The sequence below is a fragment of the Dama dama genome, chromosome 6, assembly GCF_033118175.1.
Source record: "Dama dama isolate Ldn47 chromosome 6, ASM3311817v1, whole genome shotgun sequence".
NCBI lineage: Eukaryota > Metazoa > Chordata > Mammalia > Artiodactyla > Cervidae > Dama > Dama dama.
Window position 1 is genome coordinate 27,045,839 of NC_083686.1, and position 20,527 is coordinate 27,066,365.

The 20,527-nt window shown below is 38.4% G+C and overlaps 1 protein-coding gene, 1 long non-coding RNA gene and 1 pseudogene across 3 annotated transcripts in view; 1 reads left to right on the forward strand and 2 right to left on the reverse strand.

Moving 5' to 3' along the window:
• Nucleotides 1–20,527, reverse strand: part of MTHFD2L (methylenetetrahydrofolate dehydrogenase (NADP+ dependent) 2 like) — a 147,019-nt gene that overhangs the window by 23,257 nt on the left and 103,235 nt on the right. For both annotated transcript variants that reach the window (XM_061145791.1, XM_061145788.1), the window contains one exon: nucleotides 9,224–9,349. In XM_061145791.1, coding sequence (XP_061001774.1) covers nucleotides 9,224–9,349 — 126 coding nt within the window. The remainder of the gene's footprint in view (nucleotides 1–9,223; nucleotides 9,350–20,527) is intronic.
• Nucleotides 6,026–8,333, reverse strand: LOC133058807 (serine/threonine-protein phosphatase PP1-gamma catalytic subunit-like; annotated as a pseudogene).
• LOC133058810 (uncharacterized) overlaps nucleotides 12,895–20,527 on the forward strand; it is a 29,151-nt gene continuing 21,518 nt past the window's right edge. Inside the window, exons 1-2 of the long non-coding RNA XR_009693389.1 lie at nucleotides 12,895–12,975; nucleotides 14,942–15,032. This is a non-coding gene — a long non-coding RNA (uncharacterized LOC133058810). The remainder of the gene's footprint in view (nucleotides 12,976–14,941; nucleotides 15,033–20,527) is intronic.

Sequence of the window (20,527 nt, forward strand, 5' to 3'; positions counted from 1 at the left end):
CAAAATATATGAAAAACTCATACAACTCAATAGCAAAAAAACCCTCAAACAACCCAATTAGAAAATTGGCCAAGGAACTGAACGGACATGTTTTCCAAAGAAAATGTACAAGTGACCAACAGGTACATAAAATGTTGCTCAATCATCAGAGAAATGCAAATCAAAACCACAGTGAGATATCACCTCACATTTGTCAGAATGGCTACTGTCCAAAAGACAAGAAATAACAAGTGGTAGAGAAGATCTGGAGAAAAAGGGAACACTTTTGCACTGTAAGTGTGAATGTAAATTAGTACAAACACTGCTGAAAACACAGTGGAGTTCCTCAAAAAATTAAAAATAGATCCAGCAATCCCACTCCTGGGTATATATCCACAGGAAGGTTCTAACAGCAGGTAACTCATCTTTCCTGGCTGGACATACACACAAAAATCTTAGTCCTTGAACCAGGGGAAACATGTAGGCTTCTCTTTCTCAATAGTCAGAATAAGTGGTAAGAAAGCCTTCTTGGGTGAACAGTGCAAAGAAACAGAAGAAAACAAGAGAATGGGAAAGACTAGAGATCTCATCAAGAAAATTGGAGATAGCAAGGAACATTTCATGCAAAGATGGGCACAATGAAGGACAGAAACAACAAGGATCTAACAAAAGCAGAAGAGATTAAGAAGAGGTGGCAAGAATACACAGAATAATTATACAAAAAAGGTCTTAATGACCTGGATAACCATGACAGTGTGGTCACTCACCTAGAGCCAGATATCCTGGAGTGTGAAGTCAAGTGGGCCTTAGGAAGAATTACTAAGAACAAAGCTAGTGGAGGAGATGGAATTCCAGCTGAGCTATTTCAAATCCTAAAAGATGACGTTGCAAAAGTGCTGCACTCAATATGCCAGCCAGCAAATTTGGAAAACTCAGCAGTGGCCACAGGACTGGAAAAGGTCAGGTTTCATTCCAATCCCAAAGAAGGGCAATACCAAAGAATGTTCAAACTGCCATACAACTGCACTCACTTCATATGCTCAAAATCCTTCAAGCTATGCTTCAGCAGTACGTGAACCAAGAAATTCCAGATGTATAAGCTGGGTTTTAAAAAGGCAGAGTAACCAGAGGTCAGATTGCCAACATCCACTGATCACAGAAAAAACAGCAGAATTCCAGAAAAACATCTACTTCTGCTTCAGTGACTATGCTAAAACCACTGACTATGTGGATCACAACAAACTGGAAAATTCTTCAAGAGATGGGAATACCAGACCATCTTACCTATCTCCTAAGAAGTCTGTTTGCAGGATAAGAAGCAACAGTTAAAACTGGACAAGGAACAAGTTTTATTAAAGGCAAAATGAGGACTGTAGCCCAAGAGCTATTTCAGATAGCTCTGAGAAACTGCTCCACAGAGTTTGGGGAAAGGTCAGTGATTTTGGTGAAGGGGAAGTACATGTAATCAGGCACATATATTTTGCTGAAAGTTGATGCTAGTCTCCTAAAAATTACTGCTAGTCACGAGGAGCAGATGTCACCATGAAGGGTTTTAGTGCTTTTCTAGACACGAGGAGATGCAAGAATTGGGCTCATAAAATCTTCTGAAAATCTCTATCTGAAGACCTGTTCTGCCAGTTTTTCCCAGATCACACAGTGCCTCATTTCTATCTCCACCCTGAACTCCTTTCAGGGAATGTTGAAGGTCAGCAGCTGCAGCAGCTCATGATTTAATCTTTGTGGAGGCAGATGGCTAGTGCCAGTGTGTAGTTGGCATAACAATACCTACCTTATAGGGTTATCATAATAACTGAATCAAACTTAAACAATACATGCTTATAGGGTTATTCATATGTAAAAGAATGAGAACAATACCTAGTACCCAGTAAGCACTTCACAAACACTGACTATGAAAGCACAGAAATAAGAGCAGGAAAGCCTAGTGGATGAAGGAAGATGCAGTTTAGAGAAAAGTGTATCTAAACCCAAAGAAAAATCTGACCTCAAAGTCAAAAGGAAATATTCAGGGTGTTTTTATGTTCTCTTTTGTCAAGAACTATAGCAAGTGTGATGCAACCTTCATGTTGTATTTGACATAAAGTATCAGTCTTCTTAGAGAGAAGCCTTATTTAAAAATGAAGTCAAAACATCTAATAATGAAGCTGAATACATACAGACGTGTATTTTCTTAGAAAGAAAATAGATTAAATGGCACCTGGTTCTATAAATCATTGAATTTGTAAAATAATCTGCGATTATTTACAGTATTTTTACAGAATTTACATATTTATATTATGTTATATTATAACATATATTATGTTATATATATATAACATATATTATGTTATATTATATTAGTATATTTACAGAAATTTACATATTTCCAGTAATACCTAAAGAGGGTTGTGGATGAAATTATTCTTTAAAAATCATTCCTTAAAAAACTGGAAATAGAACTGCCATATGACCCAGCAATCCCACTTCTGGGCATACACACTGAGGAAACCAGATCTGAAAGAGACACGTGCACCCCAATGTTCATCGCAGCACTGTTTATAATAGCCAGGACATGGAAGCAACCTAGATGCCCATCAGCAGATGAATGGATAAGGAAGCTGTGGTACATATACACCATGGAATATTACTCAGCCATTAAAAAGAATTCATTTGAACCAGTCCTAATGAGATGGATGAAGCTGGAGCCCCTTATACAGAGTGAAGTAAGCCAGAAAGACAAAGAACATTACAGCATACTGACACATGTATATGGAATTTAGAAAGGTGATAACGATAACCCTATATGCAGAACAGAAAAAGAGACACAGAAATACAGAACAGACTTTTGAACTTTGTGGGAGAATGTGAGGGTGGGATATTTCAAAAGAACAGCATGTATACTATCTATGGTGAAACAGATCACCAGCCCAGGTGGGATGCACGAGACAAGTGCTCCGGCCTGGTGCACTGGGAAGACCCAGAGGAATCGGGTGGAGAGGGAGGTGGGAGGGGGGATCGGGATTGGGAATACATGTAAATCCATGGCTGATTCATATCAATGTATGACAAAACCCACTGGAAAAAAAAATAATAATAATAAAAAAAAAAAAAAATCATTCCCACTGAAGTAATCTACTTGAAGTAGGTCATCCTGTTTCCTTTATTAGTGAGCCAAGATTTCTGCAAGGACCATTTACTTCAGCTCTGCATTTTACCTGTATCTGGTTTATCTGTCTTGGCTATAGTTATAGTGAAACTTTCATCGATACTCACAAATCAGCCACAATTTCCCTGTGGCAATTTACAGCTGACTGCTACCTATAAGTTTTGCAGCAGAACCCACGTGAAAGTCCCTCCCTCTCAGCTGCGGGATCATCCCTCACCTCAGGTTAAGTCCTGATGAACAATCTGAAGAGCAGCATGTCAAAACCTATCACTTGCGTGCTCCTCTGGGTGACTGAGTCATGGCCTCACCGGTAAGGCCTTCTTTACCAGGTCCAGGTCTTAGGGCTCTGGCTCCATGAACCAGCAGGGCGACAAGAGCAATATTACAAATCACATAGGCGTGTTTTATGTTAGGATCAGAAAAACCTGACTTTCTGAAAGTTTCTGTGCTTTTACACAGTCTCATGGCAACACTCAGCTGAATGTCCAGGATGCACCAAGTGTTAGAGCTGGAAGGACTGCCATCATTGCTGCAACTGATAACAACATTGCCGGTCAGTTCAGTTCAGTTCAGTTGCTCAGTCGTGTCCGACTCTTTGCGACCCCATGAACTGCAGCACGCCAGGCCTCCCTGCCATCACCAACTCCCGGAGTTTACTCAAACTCATGTCCATTGAGTCGGTGATGCCATCCAGCCATCTCATCCTCTGTCATCCCCTTCTCCTCCTGCCCCCAATCCCTCCCAGCATCAGGGTCTTTTCAAATAAGTCAACTCTTGGCATGAGGTGGCCAAAGTATTGGAGTTTCAGCTTCAGCATCAGTCCTTCCAGTGAACACCCAGGACTGATCTCCTTTAGGATGGACTAGTTGGATCTCCTTGCAGTCCAACGGCCAGAGAGGTTGCTAAGTTAATGGGTTGCAATACTCGGTCTCAGAGCACCTCTTCAGTCTCTCAGCCCAGTGCTCTTCCTTATATCTTAGTCTCTCATGGTTATGTCCTTTTTTGTTTCATTATATAGTTAGATATGCATAACTGTAATTTAATAGATACTACCAAGAGATTGTATATCTATATGTGACAGTGTATGTACCCACCCCAAAATGCTCATTTTTTAAAAAACATTTTTCATAAAGTCTGAATTGAATGAAATATCATATAGGAGAAGGGTCTTATAAAACACTGCCAACTGCCAGCTAGGTAAGCTTGCCCCACAAGCACAGTCAAGGTTGTGAGCTGTGTTTAACACCCTGCTTTCTTGCGTTGATCTGGTTGTCACGTGCTGTCAATGCCATCTGGATGCATCATAAGTTTGTGGTGATTTTGCAATAAACACACAGTAACTATAATGTAACCCAGAAGCAGAATGACTGTAAAAAAAATAAATAAATAAGGTCAACTTTTAAAATGAAATCTATCCTTACTTGAAATTTCAAGTTGAGAAATTCAAATATATTATTGATATCTGACATTAGTGATTGAACATGAAAAATTAAATAAAGAAAAGAGGTCATTTCCTAAAGAGGTCAGTATGGACACACACATGCATACAGACACACATGTTCACTGGAGAGCCACCTTGGTAGGTTGGCAGGGCTCCATGAATGACAGCCTGTGAAGGCAGCAGATGATAAGGTTCATCTGTACTTTGCTCTCTTCATCATCCTGTCTCCAGAGTTTTTGTCTTCATGTTTCCCTTTTCTTTTTAGCACCCGGCTTAGCAACCCTACTTGGATCTGGTCCCTGATGCACCCTGGAATCTCACATTCAAGGGGCCAACACCTTACTCAGAAGGACACTTCTGAGTCTCTGCATAGTCATTTGTAATACATACCACAATAGGACTTGGGCAAACCATCAGCTAATGACCAAATTCCAACAGAACATGTGAAGTTTGAATTATTTTTAGAAAGAGCATGATTTTTCCTTTCAATTTGTCTGTAAAGACACACTTTTAACTTAAGGAAGTTCTTGCATGACCCTGCTTTTTTGGCCAGAATGACCAATCCAATATATCAGTTCAGTTCAGTTCAGTCGCTCAGTCGTGTCAGACTCCTTGTGACCCCATGAATTGCAGCACGCCAGGCCTCCTTGTCCATCACCAACTCCTGGAGTCTACCCAAACCCATGTCCATTGAGTCAGTGATGCCATCCAGCCATCTCATCCTGTCGTCCCCTTCTCCTCCTGCCCCCAATCCTTCTCAGCATTAGGGTCTTTTCCAATGAGTCAACTCTTCACCTGAGGTGGCCAAAGTATTGGAGTTTCAGCTTCAGCATCAGTACTTCCAATGAACACCCAGGTCTGATCTCCTTTAGGATGGACTGGTTGGATCTTCTTGCAGTCCAAGGGACTCTCAAGAGTCTTCTCCAACACCACAGTTCAAAAGCATCAATTCTTTCGTGCTCAGCTTTCTTCACAGTCCAACTCTCACATCCATACATGACTACTGGAAAAACCATAGCCTTGACTAGACGGACCTTTGTTGGCAAAGTAATGTCTCTGCTTTTAAATATGCTATCTAGGTTGGTCATAACTTTCCTTCCAAGGAGTAATCCAATATATAAAATATTTCCTTCCAAGGAGTAATCCAATATATAAAATATTTCTAATATGAAAATACCTCTATTTTATTATATGCATGTATTATTAGCTAAGATTCCTAGATTATACTGAAAAGGCCAGTGCAGGTAAGTATTTGACAAAGATACTGGAAGTAAAATTGGATTAGGGGTCAGGCATCTAAAAATATATCTATCTCAGGGTTAAGTTTCTTCATCTATACAGCAAAGGCATTGGGTTAGAATTTCTTTTGTTTCTACACATTCGCTGCTTTATCTCCTTCATTGGCCATACTAATGTTAACCTAACTCCTCTTTCTCATCCTCTTTATTTTTTTTTTTAACAAGTTCATCATTTAATAAGTCTGAATTAATTTTCACCACATGGTATTGTACATGGTCATCTGTTGAAACAGATTTCTTTTTAACAGATCTTAGTTTTAAAAAGTCATAGATACTGTGAGTTCTGTATAAACTGGTGGATAGTAAGTTAGTTCCTTTGTTTTGACTTATAAGCCTCAACTTCATCGCAGAATAAAGAATGTAGGCCAAAGAATGCATAATCGGTCACTCATATAGACTAGTATTGTTTCTATAATTTCAAGCGTTCTGAATGGATGGGTTCAGGCCTGATGTAACTATAAAAAGATTACTTAATGAATAGACTATATGGAAATCGTACAAAATGTAATTAACTTTAATCATTAATAGCTTAAACAGCACTATGTTACTAACTGCTATTCAAACTCAAAAACCTGTTTTTGAATCCTCATAAAGGTGACAGGAGTACACAACCATGCCACCTTGTACTTACTTAGGGGAGTGTCAATATATATTTCAACAGAAACTTTGGCTTCAGGAAAAGAGTCACAAACACTTAAAATAATGGCTTTAATCGTCATTTTAGGTATACTATAGGGAAAAGTGTGCTTTAATTAAATATACATACCAGTGATGCTGGCAAGGTTGAAAGTTACTCCTAATGTTGATAGCTATAAAAACTAGTTTGTACATAAGAAGACGAGAGGAAAAACAAAAAGCAATCCCTTTGAAACAAAAAAGTTCACAGTGGTTTGTATCCAACAGTATGCATTTTATGACAATAACATGTACAGATTGAGCACCCTAGGGCTCTCTTTATATCCTAAAGAAAATGAGCATTTACATTATTCATGGGCTGTACTGAATTAAAAAAAGATCAGTTGTACACTCACCCCTTAGACAGGGGACACTGTCCTGAGTGTACAGCTTTAAAACCATCATTAATGTTATTTGTAAAAGGAACAGGGAACTAAACAAAACATTTTTCCTTGGGAGTGGAGAATCTATCATTTGCTGTTATAACCAGCAAATACCATTCATTAAGTCAAAAATGGAAGGGGGAGCCCCACAAACACTATTTGAGCGAGCTGACCAATACACATTACAGTTTTAATAATGAAGGTTATGTACTATATGTTACAAGTCCCAACTAGGCAGTATCAAAATGACATCTATTTCTTTGCTTGCTTTGTGATCATACCCCTTGGAGGTGTGATGGGTCTCGTGGCATTCGGCTTCTTTTTCTCTGCAGGCTTTAAAATCTGAAAAGAACACATTAGTGTTTCGTCCACACTCATCATGGCACCTGCATTGTCAAACTCTCCACAATAATTGGGCGCAGAAAACAGAGTGACCAACTGCCTCTTTGCAAAAAATTCATATCCATCTTCAACCACCTGATGGGCTCTACATATAAGATCTAAATCATGCTTATGGAGAAATTTTGCAACCACTTCTGCACCAAATGTGAAGGACACTCCTCTGTCATTTTCACCCCAGCCTAAGACATCTTTATCGGGGTCAGACCACAAAAGATCACAAAGAAGACCTTGATCTGGTACATCAGTTGGTCGCATAATTCGCCGAATCTGCTCCATAGATTGAAGATCTGGCGATAAACCTCAACGACAGCAGAATATTTTCTCATCCACGATGGCTGCTATCGGTAAACAGTTAAAGCAGTCTGTGAAAGTTTTCCATAGTTTAATGTTATATCTTCTTTTACATTCATCATAAAATCCATAAATTCTATTGATGCTGGCACATTCGTGGTTTCCTCTGAGAAGAAAAAAATTCTCGGGATATTTGATTTTGTAAGCCAACAAGAGGCAGATAGTCTCCAGTGATTGTTTTCCCCTGTCCACATAGTCCCCAAGAAACAGGTAATTGCTTTCTGGCGGGAAACCACCTACTCAAAAAGTCGAAGCAAATCATAGTATTGCCCATGGATATCACCACATATCTTGAGTGGTGCTTCAAGTTCTAGCAGGATAGGCTGACTGAGAAAGATCTCTCGGGACTTTAAGCACAGTCCTCTGATTTCATTCTCCTGTAGCTGGACATTTTTACCAGGCTTGGACCCTCTCACTTCCAGCAGCCGTTGGATGATGCTGTCGATGTTGAGTTTATCTATATCCACCATCGCCTTCCCACCGCCGACATTCCCGCAGCAGCGCCGCTGCCGGCTCGCGCCCGGGATTCACACCTCCTTTCCCACGCCACAGCACAGAGATGGTGGCGGCGGCGGTGGCAGAAGCCGCGGTGGGTGCCCCCCAACCGCCCCGCTCCCTGCTTCCTCCTTCTCTCCCCACTGGAACCACGAGAAGAACAAAATGGCCGCCCTCTCATCCTCTTTAAAACACAAGTGAGGGATAACGACTTGAATTATCCAGGGAACTATTTAGATCTGAAATATAGTGAAGGCTAGCAAACATCCCAAGACGCCTTCTGGCTCTGAGAATGAATGGCTGAGTATGAAGCATGGATGATGAAGGACAGAGATACGCTCCCAACAGTCAAAACAATGCTCACTAAGAAAACTGCACTGCAAGGAATTTAATCTTAAAACTAAATATTAATGATGTTATTACATTTTTCTCCCAAGAAGGAAGAGGAGGAAAAGAAGGACAGAAGAAAAGAAAGAAGGAAGGTAGGAAGGAAAGGAGTCAGGCAGAAGGAAGGAAATATGTGAGTGTCATTAAACTCTTTTCCATCAGAGGAAAGATTAATGTAATGATTAATAATAATCTTCAGGGCTTCCCTGATGCTCTAGTGGTTAAGAATCTGCCTGCCAATGCAGGGGACACAGGTTCAAACCCTGGTCTAGGAAGATCCCACGTGCTGTGAAGCAGCTAGGCCCATGTGCCACAACTACTGAGCCAGGGCTCTACAGCCTGTGAGCTGCAACTGCTGAACCCATGAGCTGCAACTACTGAAGCCTGCAAGCCTAGAATCCCTGCTCCACAAGAGAAACCACTGCAATGAGAAGCCTGTGCAACACAATGAAGAGTAGCCCCTGCTCACTGCAACTAGAGAAAAGTCTGTGAAGCAACAAAGATCCAGCACAGCCAAAATAAATAATCTTAAAAAAAATTATAAAAAGTAATGCCCCAATCAAATAGAAAATCTCTCTTTCAACTATCAAAACATGCAAAGTTGAACCTCTGTTTTTTTTCACTCTTCAAAAAAGATGCAGTTTATTACCTTCAAAGTCCACATCTCCAACGAGTTTTGTCTTTCTTGTGATTGGGTCATGGATATAGTTGATACCAACATCAATTACAGCGGCACCTTCCTTGACCATATCAGATGTGATCAACTTTGGGATACCTAGAAGGAAAACAGAGTTGTAAAACACTGGAAAATACTTAAACTCTTACCTTGAGAATAACAAGGATTTATACATCTGGTATTTTTGTTGTCATGGAAAGGTAGCACATGAGGGTATCGCTGGGTGAAATTCTGCTAGGGTTTACCCTTTCACCTTAGAGACTGCTTACAGACTTCAAATGGACCCAGCTTGAGCAGCCTCCTTTTGTATCTCATGTACTATAAATACCATGGGGCGATTATGGAGATAAAATAGGCTTCTGTTGAGGGTGAATGCAGTGGAGTGAAAACAACTTGGAAGATGGAGGCAGAGACAAGGAAGTGAGGGAGGGAAGGAGGATAAAAAAGACAAAAAGTGAAGATGGTACTATTCATATTTCTCAGGGTTGTGGTAAACTGTAAAGTGATGTGCACAAAGTAGTATCTTATCATTTCCAAACATGAAAGACTATCCTGCTTTGATTTTTTCTTGGTTTCTTTGATCATCACATCTGTATATAACATGGAATGGTAAGAAACAGTACATTCTACCTAGTGTTTCTCCATTTGAATTTGAAAGATAGCTCTACAGAAATGTGATGTCACCATCTATTTTTTGTAACTCTTTTCAAATTTTATTTCAGATGCAACAGTGCCAGCTAAAAACGGCTAGTGCTGCCTTTTTTTTTTTGCTATGAGTTAACAAATCATCCCTAAACTCAGTGTCTTAAACCAACAACTTATTTTTATTTTCCACAGTTGTGTGAGTTGACTGAGCTCAGCTGGATGGATCTTCCTGGGGGTCTTTCATATAAATGGAGTCAGTGGCTGCAGTTGGAGGCATCTCAACCTGTGACATTACTGGTTGTCCACGGTGCATTCACAGGCCTGCAGTTGAGCTCGTCTGGGGATGCTGACTGGAGCACATAGATGTGGCCTCTCCACGCAGCTCGGACTTCTCACAGCCCCGCAGCTGGCTTCCAGAAGTGCGTGTTCCAAGCGGCAGGAAATAGAAGGCACCTGTAGCTTGAGGATGGAACCTGGAAACTAGCACAGTGTTGCTTCTGTCATATTCTATTGGTCAGCCAGTGACAGAATCCACTTAGACTGAAAAGGAGGGGTGAAGATGCGACTTCCCAATGGGAGGAGAATCAAAGAATTTGTGTCCATCTTTATTCCATCAGAATGCCTCTGGATGACACTGTGTCTGGAATGTGATTTACTCATTTTCACACTACATCCCTTAACCAGAATAGGGTAATCTGTTTTGCATCATCAGAGGCTTTCTTCTATGATCTGAATATCCAGATGCTTTAAATGTCATCTTGTGACATATGATTTTTAGTGATAGTAAGAATTAAAAGGCTAAAAAGACAGTGCCAAGATAGATGCAGCTAGCTGACAAGGTTCCTCAGCCACACCAACGATACAACGAAGATGGTTATCAATGCTTGAGAGAAATTTTTTCTCTTGCTTTCCTATCCTGTCCCAGAGAACTTCTCCCTTTTTATCAGTTCTAGCATAGATATCAAGTAATGCTCCAAATAAAGTCATAAAATCCTGTATATTCTTGGCAGCCAATAGAAAAAGAAACCATAAGTGATATGACAGCAGGAAATATTTTTAAAATTAAAATGACAATGAAGTAGTTATTAAAATCCAGCTACTATGATTTTGGGAAAGATCCAGATCTCCCTCTCAATTAGGACCATTCAATTCACTATCTCAATGAATATCAATTGGCCGTGGTCAAATACGCAGTTTTCCAAATCGAGGGAAATGTGAGCTTGATTTTAATTCTCAGGAAAATTACAAAATGGAAAACAACTGAATACATGCTTTTTTTTTTTTTTTTTTTTTTGATGATGATGATGTTACATATTTCCATTGCAGAAAATGTCAAAAATATCTAAAAGTTTAAGCTGAAAACAAAAATCACTATAATCTTGCCATCCAAAGATAATAAATGTATTTTTATTGTATTTGTTTCTAGGATTTCAAAATGCTTCTTCATTAGGTATAAAGCCTATAAAAAGATATATAATTTTGTTTGTATTGTGCCTCATTGTTTATCTTTGAATTAAAATTAAACTGTAAGCATTTTCCTATTTCATCAATTATTTAAAATTTAAAAACCACATGAAATAATTTATTATGTAAATTACCATAGTAAGTTATTCATTCCTGCAGTCTTTTCAATACTTTGCTATCATAAATAATGCAGTGATGATCATTTGTGTTCAGGAAACTATGATGATTTCTTATCTGCAGCAGCAAGTTTGACAGTTTTTCACTGAACCCTTATGATGGGATTCAGTGAAACATGATGGAAAAACATGGGTTGAATAAAAGCTCTCAATGGTAGTCATGACTGGTTAAATAATACATTCTGAAACAGTTTATCAATGAATCTATAAGAAGCTCTTCCATGAAAAGTATCTTTCAGTGCCATTTTCAAATTTTGTGAGAACTTGGAAGAACACATTGGCATCACAATAGTTATTTTATCTTTATCCTCCTCCAGGTCCATTTTCCACCCTTCTCTGCTCTACTTTATGGCAGGGATGGGACTGATTCTTATAGAGGTCTTGTGTGTTTCCTCTCTCTCTTGGAACCCTGTCACAGCCATGAGAACAAATACAAGCCTCCCTCCTGGCAGATCCAAATCCTGTGGAAGAGAGCTGAGTTGTTTCAGGGAAGCCATCCTAGACCAGTTATCTAGCCAACCACCAGCTGAAGGCAGATGTTTGAACAAGCCAAGTCATGGTCAGAATATTTGAGCTAAGGTCACTATAATTGACTAGCTGAACCATGCTCATGAGAAATTTATTTTAAAGGATGGTTGTTTAAATTGACTGAGTTTGGGGGTGTTTGGTTGTTTTTTAATACAGCAAAAGTTGCATAATACATATTAGCAAATGACAAAATTGGACAGAATAGCTAGTAGGTAGCTACTTTGGAATAGTGGACTATCAATAGCCATAAGAATTTGAAAGAGGTTCTGTATATCTGATCAGCTGGGTGTACTTGATTAAAAATTCACTAAAAACTCTTAGGTTGTTCCAAGACAAATAATGTCCAGATACAGGGATGTAATGTTTTCCACTGTATTTTCAGCAGAGTTTCTCTGAAAATGTTGGTTGTATTCTGGAGGCTGATCTTAAGAAGAATGATGAGAATGGATCTGGAAATCATGTCATATGGAACAAGTGCTATCAAACTAGTTGGTTCAACTGTTTACCCATCAGGTTGTGACAAGAAGAAAAAGTTTATGCCACAATTTAAATCAACTATATCAGTCAACATGCTTTTAAATTCAGCTAGCTTTAGTTTTTCATAGAAAGAATTTTTCAATGATGATAGCAATATGTTGATTTCTTTTTTTTAATTTTGGCAGTGCTGGGTCTTCTTGCAGTGTGCAGACACTGTGTTGTAGCACGTGGGCTATGTGTTGCAGCATATGCTGCAACTAGTTGTCCCATGACATGTAGGATCTTAGTTCCCTGATCAGGGATTGAACTCTTGTCCTCTGTATTGGCAGGCAGATTCTTAACCACTGGACCATGAGGGAAGTCCCAGTATGCTGATTTATATTCTGCCACTGTTCTTTATGTTGATGTGGATCTATAACTTACAGTTCCCAAAGGGTAAGGAACAGCCATGGGTGAGTATTGGTCCATACATTGAATATCTCTGAAACAGGAATGGTTGAATAAACTCAAGTTGCCTTTCTTAGGGGGGAAAAAAAACACCTAAAAAACTAAAAATAATCAAAACCCAATAATTGTGTCTTCAGTGTGTTAAACTGTATAGGGAGTTGATTTACTTTATATATTTTCAGAAGGAAGAATGAAGGGACAAGGAAGGGAATAGATTTTTAGCTCAATACAGAGGATATTTTAAGAATAATAAGCCACAAAGAGAAATACTGTCCTTATTCCCCATTAGAAATGTTCACAATAGGGCAAAGATGAGATTGAATTGGGAAAGTTAATGATGCTTTCAAATTTTATGATTTAAAGATTCTCTTTTGTCTAATTAAAATAATTTTTTTCTTTCTTCTCTCAAGTAATTCATTTCTGAACCCTTGCAGACTTCTGACCCTGTCATTCTGCTAAACAAAAGAAAGAAATAATACAAATTGTACTTAACAGTTGAAATGATAACAAATAGGCATATATGATACCTACTTCAGATATGTTAAATAAGTTGTCCACTGACATTGTTGTCTTGTAGAAACAAATGACTGGAAGTAAAGTTGTTCATTAATTGTACCTTAAAAGACACTGAAAAGAAATTTCTTAGACATGAGGTATTTGGTTCCCCAAATAAACAAATGCAATGTATTTAAATTAAATTATTATCATTTGATAAAGTGGCATATTAAAAACTAAACATTTGGAAAAGACTTTCAGTTTAGTTCAGTTCAGTCACTCAGTCGTGTCTGACTCTTTGCGACCCCATGGACTGATTTTAGATATTAGTCTAAAAAAAAAGACTTTAGATACTAGTAGAATGTGAAGTCAGAAAAATTTTTTATTTGTTTTTTTGTTAAAGTTGAAAATGAACAGTAGTTTCAAGTGAACACTTCCTATGAGCCTTTTCTTTTTGATGTGATAGTTCCACAGAAACCTATCCTTAATTCTTACATAATTTGAAGACTCAAGCATTATATGTGAGAACCAAAACCATCCACATACACATAACTTACTCTATACATTAACATAACTTTATTATTTCATTGTTTTTATCAATACAACTTTATTACTCTAGGGAACTCTTGCTCAGAAAGATAAAAGTTTTAAGCAATTTTATTGTCTCAAAAACACATCAAAAGACTTATTTTAATTAACATCAAACTGTTTGACATCTCAACAAATAGTATCAAAATTTTCAAGACCCTTGGAAATCCTTGCTTTAAATCCTCTCCTTGTTGTGTCTTCAATCCTAAACTTTTATATTATGATCTTTACCTAATCCTACTGAAAATTTCTGATTAAGAGACTTGCCTTAAACAAACTTCATGTTTAATCTCTTGCAACCTCATGGACTGTAGCCCACCAGGCTCCTCTATCCATGGGATTCTTGAGGCAAGCATTCTGGAATGGGTTGCCATTTCCATCTCCAGGGGATCTTCCCCACCCAAGGATCAAACCCACATCTCCTGCATTGCAGGCAGATTCTTTACTATCTGAACCACCAGGGAAACCCCCAAAACAAACTTCAACATCTCCTAAATAGTCCAACTTTGCTTCTACACCCTAAGATGTTACTAAGGTAAAGTAGCTCACTGGGGCTGGTCGGGGGGGGGCAGTGGGGGGAGAGGCGGGGATTCCTGATTTGTGGAATTTGATGATTTCTGAGGTATAAGTATTCCTATCATGGCTGACTTCAAGTTACCAAGGTGATCCTTCTCAGGCTAACAGGAGTTAGGTTCAGCACACCACTGCCTCTAAGGGACTATCAAGATAGTGTTCTCCCATGCTTCTCTAACCTAAACTCAGATTTGTCTTATTGATGGATTGTTTGGATGCCATCTGAGGGAAACCAGTGTTCAACAATACTGGGGATCTATGAAAATCTAATCAAGAACTTCTCTTGGCCATGGTCCAGGACCTCAAGTTGGAACCATGGTTGCCTCTTTGGCCCTTTGAGCCTCTTGCTGGTACAGGAAGCTGTTGGCCTCTGTGACTGGGATGATGAGGTAAGTCTTGCATTGAGTCCCAACTCTGATTTCTTTTCTTTAAAGGTCCCCAAATGCTGAGTTTATTTTGTCTTCTTTAAATAAGAAACTCATTTTAGAAATCCTTTGATTATATGTTCAGTTAAATAACTTTTATCTTTGGTGGAAGTCAGTGCTATTACTTACAACACAACTTGTCTCTATCGCTGTCATCTTTTGTTGTATATCTACAAAGGAAGAGTTCACAGTGAGGGGATGTGGGTAAGGTAGATAAATCCATTACTCAAACTGACCCTGAGGACTAAAAAGTTCAGAAAGTATCTTTTGAATTTTGGAAAATCCTGCGGATGTTTTGCCTCAGCTCACTTGTTTCCCTGGCTAAGATGGTAAAAAAAATCTGCCTGCAGTGCAGGAGACCTGGGTTTGATCCCTGGGTCAGGAATATCCTCTCGAGAAGGGAAGGGCTACCCACTCCAGTGTTCTTGTCTGGAGAATTCCATAGATAGAGGAGCCTGGCAGGCTTACAGCCCATTGGTCCACAAAAGGTTGGATACAACTGAAGTGATTTAGCACTAGCACAGCATCCCAAATATCCAATGTTCTGCATTTTTTATTTTTTTTATGTTTCTGAGGGAATATCTAAGGCATTTAGATTCCAAAATTGTTCCCTTAAAATGTCTTCACCAAGGCAAACAAAAAGTGAAAAACTAAAAATGGTCTCTTTTAGAGTCTTCCAAGTCTTAGTACAAATCAAATAGCTCTTTTATTATTTATCTTCCCCCAACTTAAGTTTCTCTACTTCCTTTGACTTGTTCCTTTTACCTCCTAACTGTCTAGAAAAATCTCCAAAGTGCAATTACTTCATAAAATTAACCACCCCTCCCCTCACCATCAGAAGCAGGGAAAATTGCATTGTTTTAAGGTCTGGTCTCATACTGAGCCAAAAAGCCAAGTGATAAAATTTGCAGAGGAATTAGAAATAGTTTTAGGAATCAATAATCCAGTAACCCCAAGTGTATATCAAATAGTACATATGTGTTCTGTTATGAAAGAGTCGAATGGAAAGATAGGATTCAAAGACCCCAGTTTGCATAAGAAACCAGAAGAATTTAGAAAAGTTGTGTATATTAGACAAGGTCTTTTGGAAACTATCCCCTCCTGTGAGCAGAGATTGAATGCTAATCCCATTTTATAAGCAAAGAAAGGAACCATCCATTGGAGAATTCAGAGACAAGTTCTTTAATACCTTTAGACAGTTTTCATAAGTAACTCCTGCTGCAAATGTAATGAGCTCTCTACTAACTTTTTGCCAATACCTTTAAGCCTGAAATAGAAAGTTTAATACACTAGAAACATTTAGAATTTAAACATCTATAATTTAAAACATTCTAGAAAAACTAGAATGGAATAATAGACCCATTGCCAGACATTCAGCACTTTACTGAGCATTTTTAAAAGAATATGAGAACAAAGGGAATAAGACTCAGATAAAACAATTAGACATTCCCTATGAGGAGGAAGGGGAGGAGGAAAAGGAATCAAATGCCAAATCTCTTATTTTATCCTTGAAAATTCACAAGGAGAATATCCTCATAATGTTAGAAGGCAACCTTTTGCTTGATCTGGGCACTACTTTATTAGTCTTAAACTGCTATTTAATTCTCTCCCTTGGAGAGATGGTGGTGGGTGTTTAAGAATACACAAACATTCCACATGTCCTGGCTGCGAGCAGAGGTGCAGTCTTGGCTCCTCAGTGACCCCACACGTGCGAATTTGATCGGGACAGATGTATGCTCAAAGTGGAATCATTAACAAATTAAGTGATTTCTTGATAGTCTCTTTCCTGAAAACTCTGAGGACTTCCTATTCGTAATGAGGTCGCAACTAATTGGCATATTAACTTAGACAGATAACAAATTATTGGCAAGGATGTGTAGAAAAGTGAATTTTGTACACTGTTTGTGGGAATGTAATTGATGCAACAACTGGGGAAACAGAATGGAAGTTTTAAAAAAAGATTAAAAATAGAACCAGCAATTATACTCCTGGGTATATATCTGAAAAAAACAAAAACACCAGTTTGAAAGGATAACACACCCCAATGTTTATACCAAAATTATTTACAATTGTCAAGATATGAAAGCAACATAAGTGTCTGCCAACAGGTGAATGGATAAAGAAGCTGTGATACACACACACACACACACACAGAGGAATAATACTTGGCCATAAAAAAGAATGAAATTTTGTCATTTGTAGTAATATGGATGGGTTTGGAGGGTATTATGCTAAGTGAGATACTTCAAAAGGGTAAGACAAATACTGTATGATACTGCATTTTTGTGTGAAATCTAAAAAATACAACAAACTTGTGAATACAACAAAAAGAAAGCAGAAATAAATATAGAGAACAAACTAGTGGTTACCAGTGAGGAGAAGGAAGGGGGAGGGACACTATAGGGGTAGGAGAATAAGAGGTACAAACTGTGATGTAGAAAATAAGCTACAGGGATATATTGTACAGCAGAGAGAAAACAACCAATATTTTATAATAACAATAAATGGGGTGTAACCTTTAAAAATAAATTAATTTTTAAAAAATTCTAAAAGACAGAAATATAGATCAATGGAACAGAATAGAAAGCCCAGAGATAAATCCACATACCTACTGACACCTTATCTTCAACAAAGGAGGCAAGAATATACAATGGAAAAAAGACAGCCTCTTTAACAAGTGGTGCTGGGAAAACTGGTCAACCACTTGTAAAAGAATGAAACTAGAACACTTTCTAACACCATACACAAAAATAAACTCAAAATGGATTAAAGATCTAAATGTAAGACCAGAAACTATAAAACTCCTAGAGGAGAACATAGGCAAAACACTCTCCGACATAAATCACAGCAAGATCCTCTATGACCCACCTCCCGGAATATTGGAAATAAAAGCAAACATGAACAAATGGGACCTAATGAAACTTAAAAGCTTTTGCACAACAAAGAAAACTATAAGCAAGGTGAAAAGACTGCCTTCAGAATGGGAGAAAATAATAAGAAATGAAGAAACAGACAAAGGATTAATCTCAAAAATATACAAGCAACTCCTGCAGCTCAATTCCAGAAAAATAAATGACCCAATCAAAAAATGGGCCAAAGAACTAAACAGACATTTCTCCAAAGACATACAGACGGCTAACAAACACATGAAAAGATGCTCAACATCACTCATTATCAGAGAAATGCAAATCAAAACCTCAATGAGGTCCCATTACATGCCAGTCAGAATGGCTGCTATCCACAAGTCTACAAGCAATAAATGCTGGAGAGGGTGTGGAGAAAAGGGAACCCTCTTACACTGTTGGTGGGAATGCAAACTAGTACAGCCGCTATGGAGAACAGTGTGGAGATTTCTTAAAAAACTGGAAATAGAACTGCCACATGACCCAGCAATCCCACTCCTGGGCATACACACCGAGGAAACCAGATCTGAAAGAGACACATGCACCCCAATGTTCATCGCAGCACTGTTTACAATAGCCAGGACATGGAAGCAACCTAGATGCCTAACAGCAGATGAATGGATAAGGAAGCTGTGGTACATATACACCATGGAATATTACTCAGCCATTAAAAAGAATTCATTTGAATCAGTTCTAATGAGATGGATGAAACTGGAGCCCATTATACAGAGTGAAGTAAGCCAGAAAGATAAAGACCAATACAGTATACTAACGCACATATATGGAATTTAAAAAGATGGTAACGATAACCCTATATGCAAAACAGGAAAAGAGACACAGAAGTACAGAACAGACTTTTAGACTCTGTGGGAGGAGAGGGTGGGATGTTCTGAGAGAATAGCTTTGAAACAAGTATACTATCAAGGGTGAAAGAGATCACCAGCCCAGGTTGGATGCATGAGACAAGTGCTCAGGGCTGGTGCACTGGGATGACCCAGAGGGATGGGATGGGGAGGGAGGCGGGAGGGGGGATCGGGATGGGGAACACATGTAAATCCATGGCTGATTCATGTCAATGTATGGCAAAAACCACTACAATATTGTAAAGTAATTAGCCTCCATCTAATAAAAATAAATGGGGAAAAAATTAAGGAAATATAAAAAAAATTCTAACTTATAAATAAAATTACATACTAAAGACTGAGATAGGTTTATGGAGGTAGGCTTATGATTTTTTTTTACCCCAAGTGAATTAATCCATCTATGAAGTTACTTCTGACAGAAACAAAAGGTCTTTATGAATGCAAATTTCAAAAATAATTGGGATAATTATTTTAGAGTGAACTATTCTCATCAGCGGAGAAGGCAATGGCAACCCACTCCAGTACTTTTGCCTGGAAAATCCCATGGACAGAGGAGCTTGGTGGGCTGCAGCCCATGGGGTCACTAGGAGTTGGACACGACTGAGCAACTTCACTTTCACTTTTCACTTCCATGCATTGGAGAAGGAAATGGCAAGCCGCTGCAGTATTCTTGCCTGGAGAATCCCAGGGACAGGGGAACCTGGTGGTCTGCCATCTATGGGGTCGCACAGAGTCAGACATGACTGAAGCGATTTAGCAGCAGCAGCATTCTCATCAGAAAATTTAGTAAAATTTTGATTCATCTAAGATTTCCCTGTTGTGGGTGAAATCTCTTTTATTGATAGCAGACTAATCAATGGATGGTCTACACAGAATCACACTATTTCAAAGGTTATAAGTTTCTTATTAGGTTATTTCAAATCTGTTATTTTGTGATCCCTTATATGACAAATATGAAATAAACAACCAATGCTGTTTTAGCAAAATATACTGGATAAATATAGCATTTAGAAAAACAACAGCATTATTTAAAGTATAAACAGGACATGATTCTACACCCTAGGAGCTGTTTATTTTTATATGAAGGTAAAACCAACACTTCTTGAGTAAGTGAAGGCCATATCCTAGAACCCTAACTAGGTATTTTCACATGATTTCACATGGTTATTTGATAATCTCAGAATTTAGTTCGCAAGAATTTTTTTTAAAGTAATCTTTTCCCTATGAATCCTCCTATCACAGTCATCTTTCTTTATGAAATGGCTCAGTCAAGGCATCCTGATAAAAGGAAGCACCATATTTACACATCAATTTAATTAGTAGAGTTCAAAGGGCTGTGCGAACATTATCTAATTAAACTTCACAACAATTCAGTGAAGCAAGAGAAGGTTACCCATTATCCTCATTCACAGAAGAGAGATTTTGAGGTGCTGAGAGGCTAATTGATTTCTTGGTTTCACAATGATGAGTCAGAAGTGAGACTGGGAACAAAACCAGAATTCTTATTCAAATATAAAAGTAGCACCGTGGAAATGCTTATTCAGATGCATCACTCCTTCAGCTGGAAGTTGTCCTACTACATAAATAACAAGAGCAATTGCAATGGAATTTGTGTGAATGTATATGGTTCTGTCCAGATTAGAAAAAACTATGTTCAACAGTATTTGCTTTGGAGACAGCAGTATGATGGCTA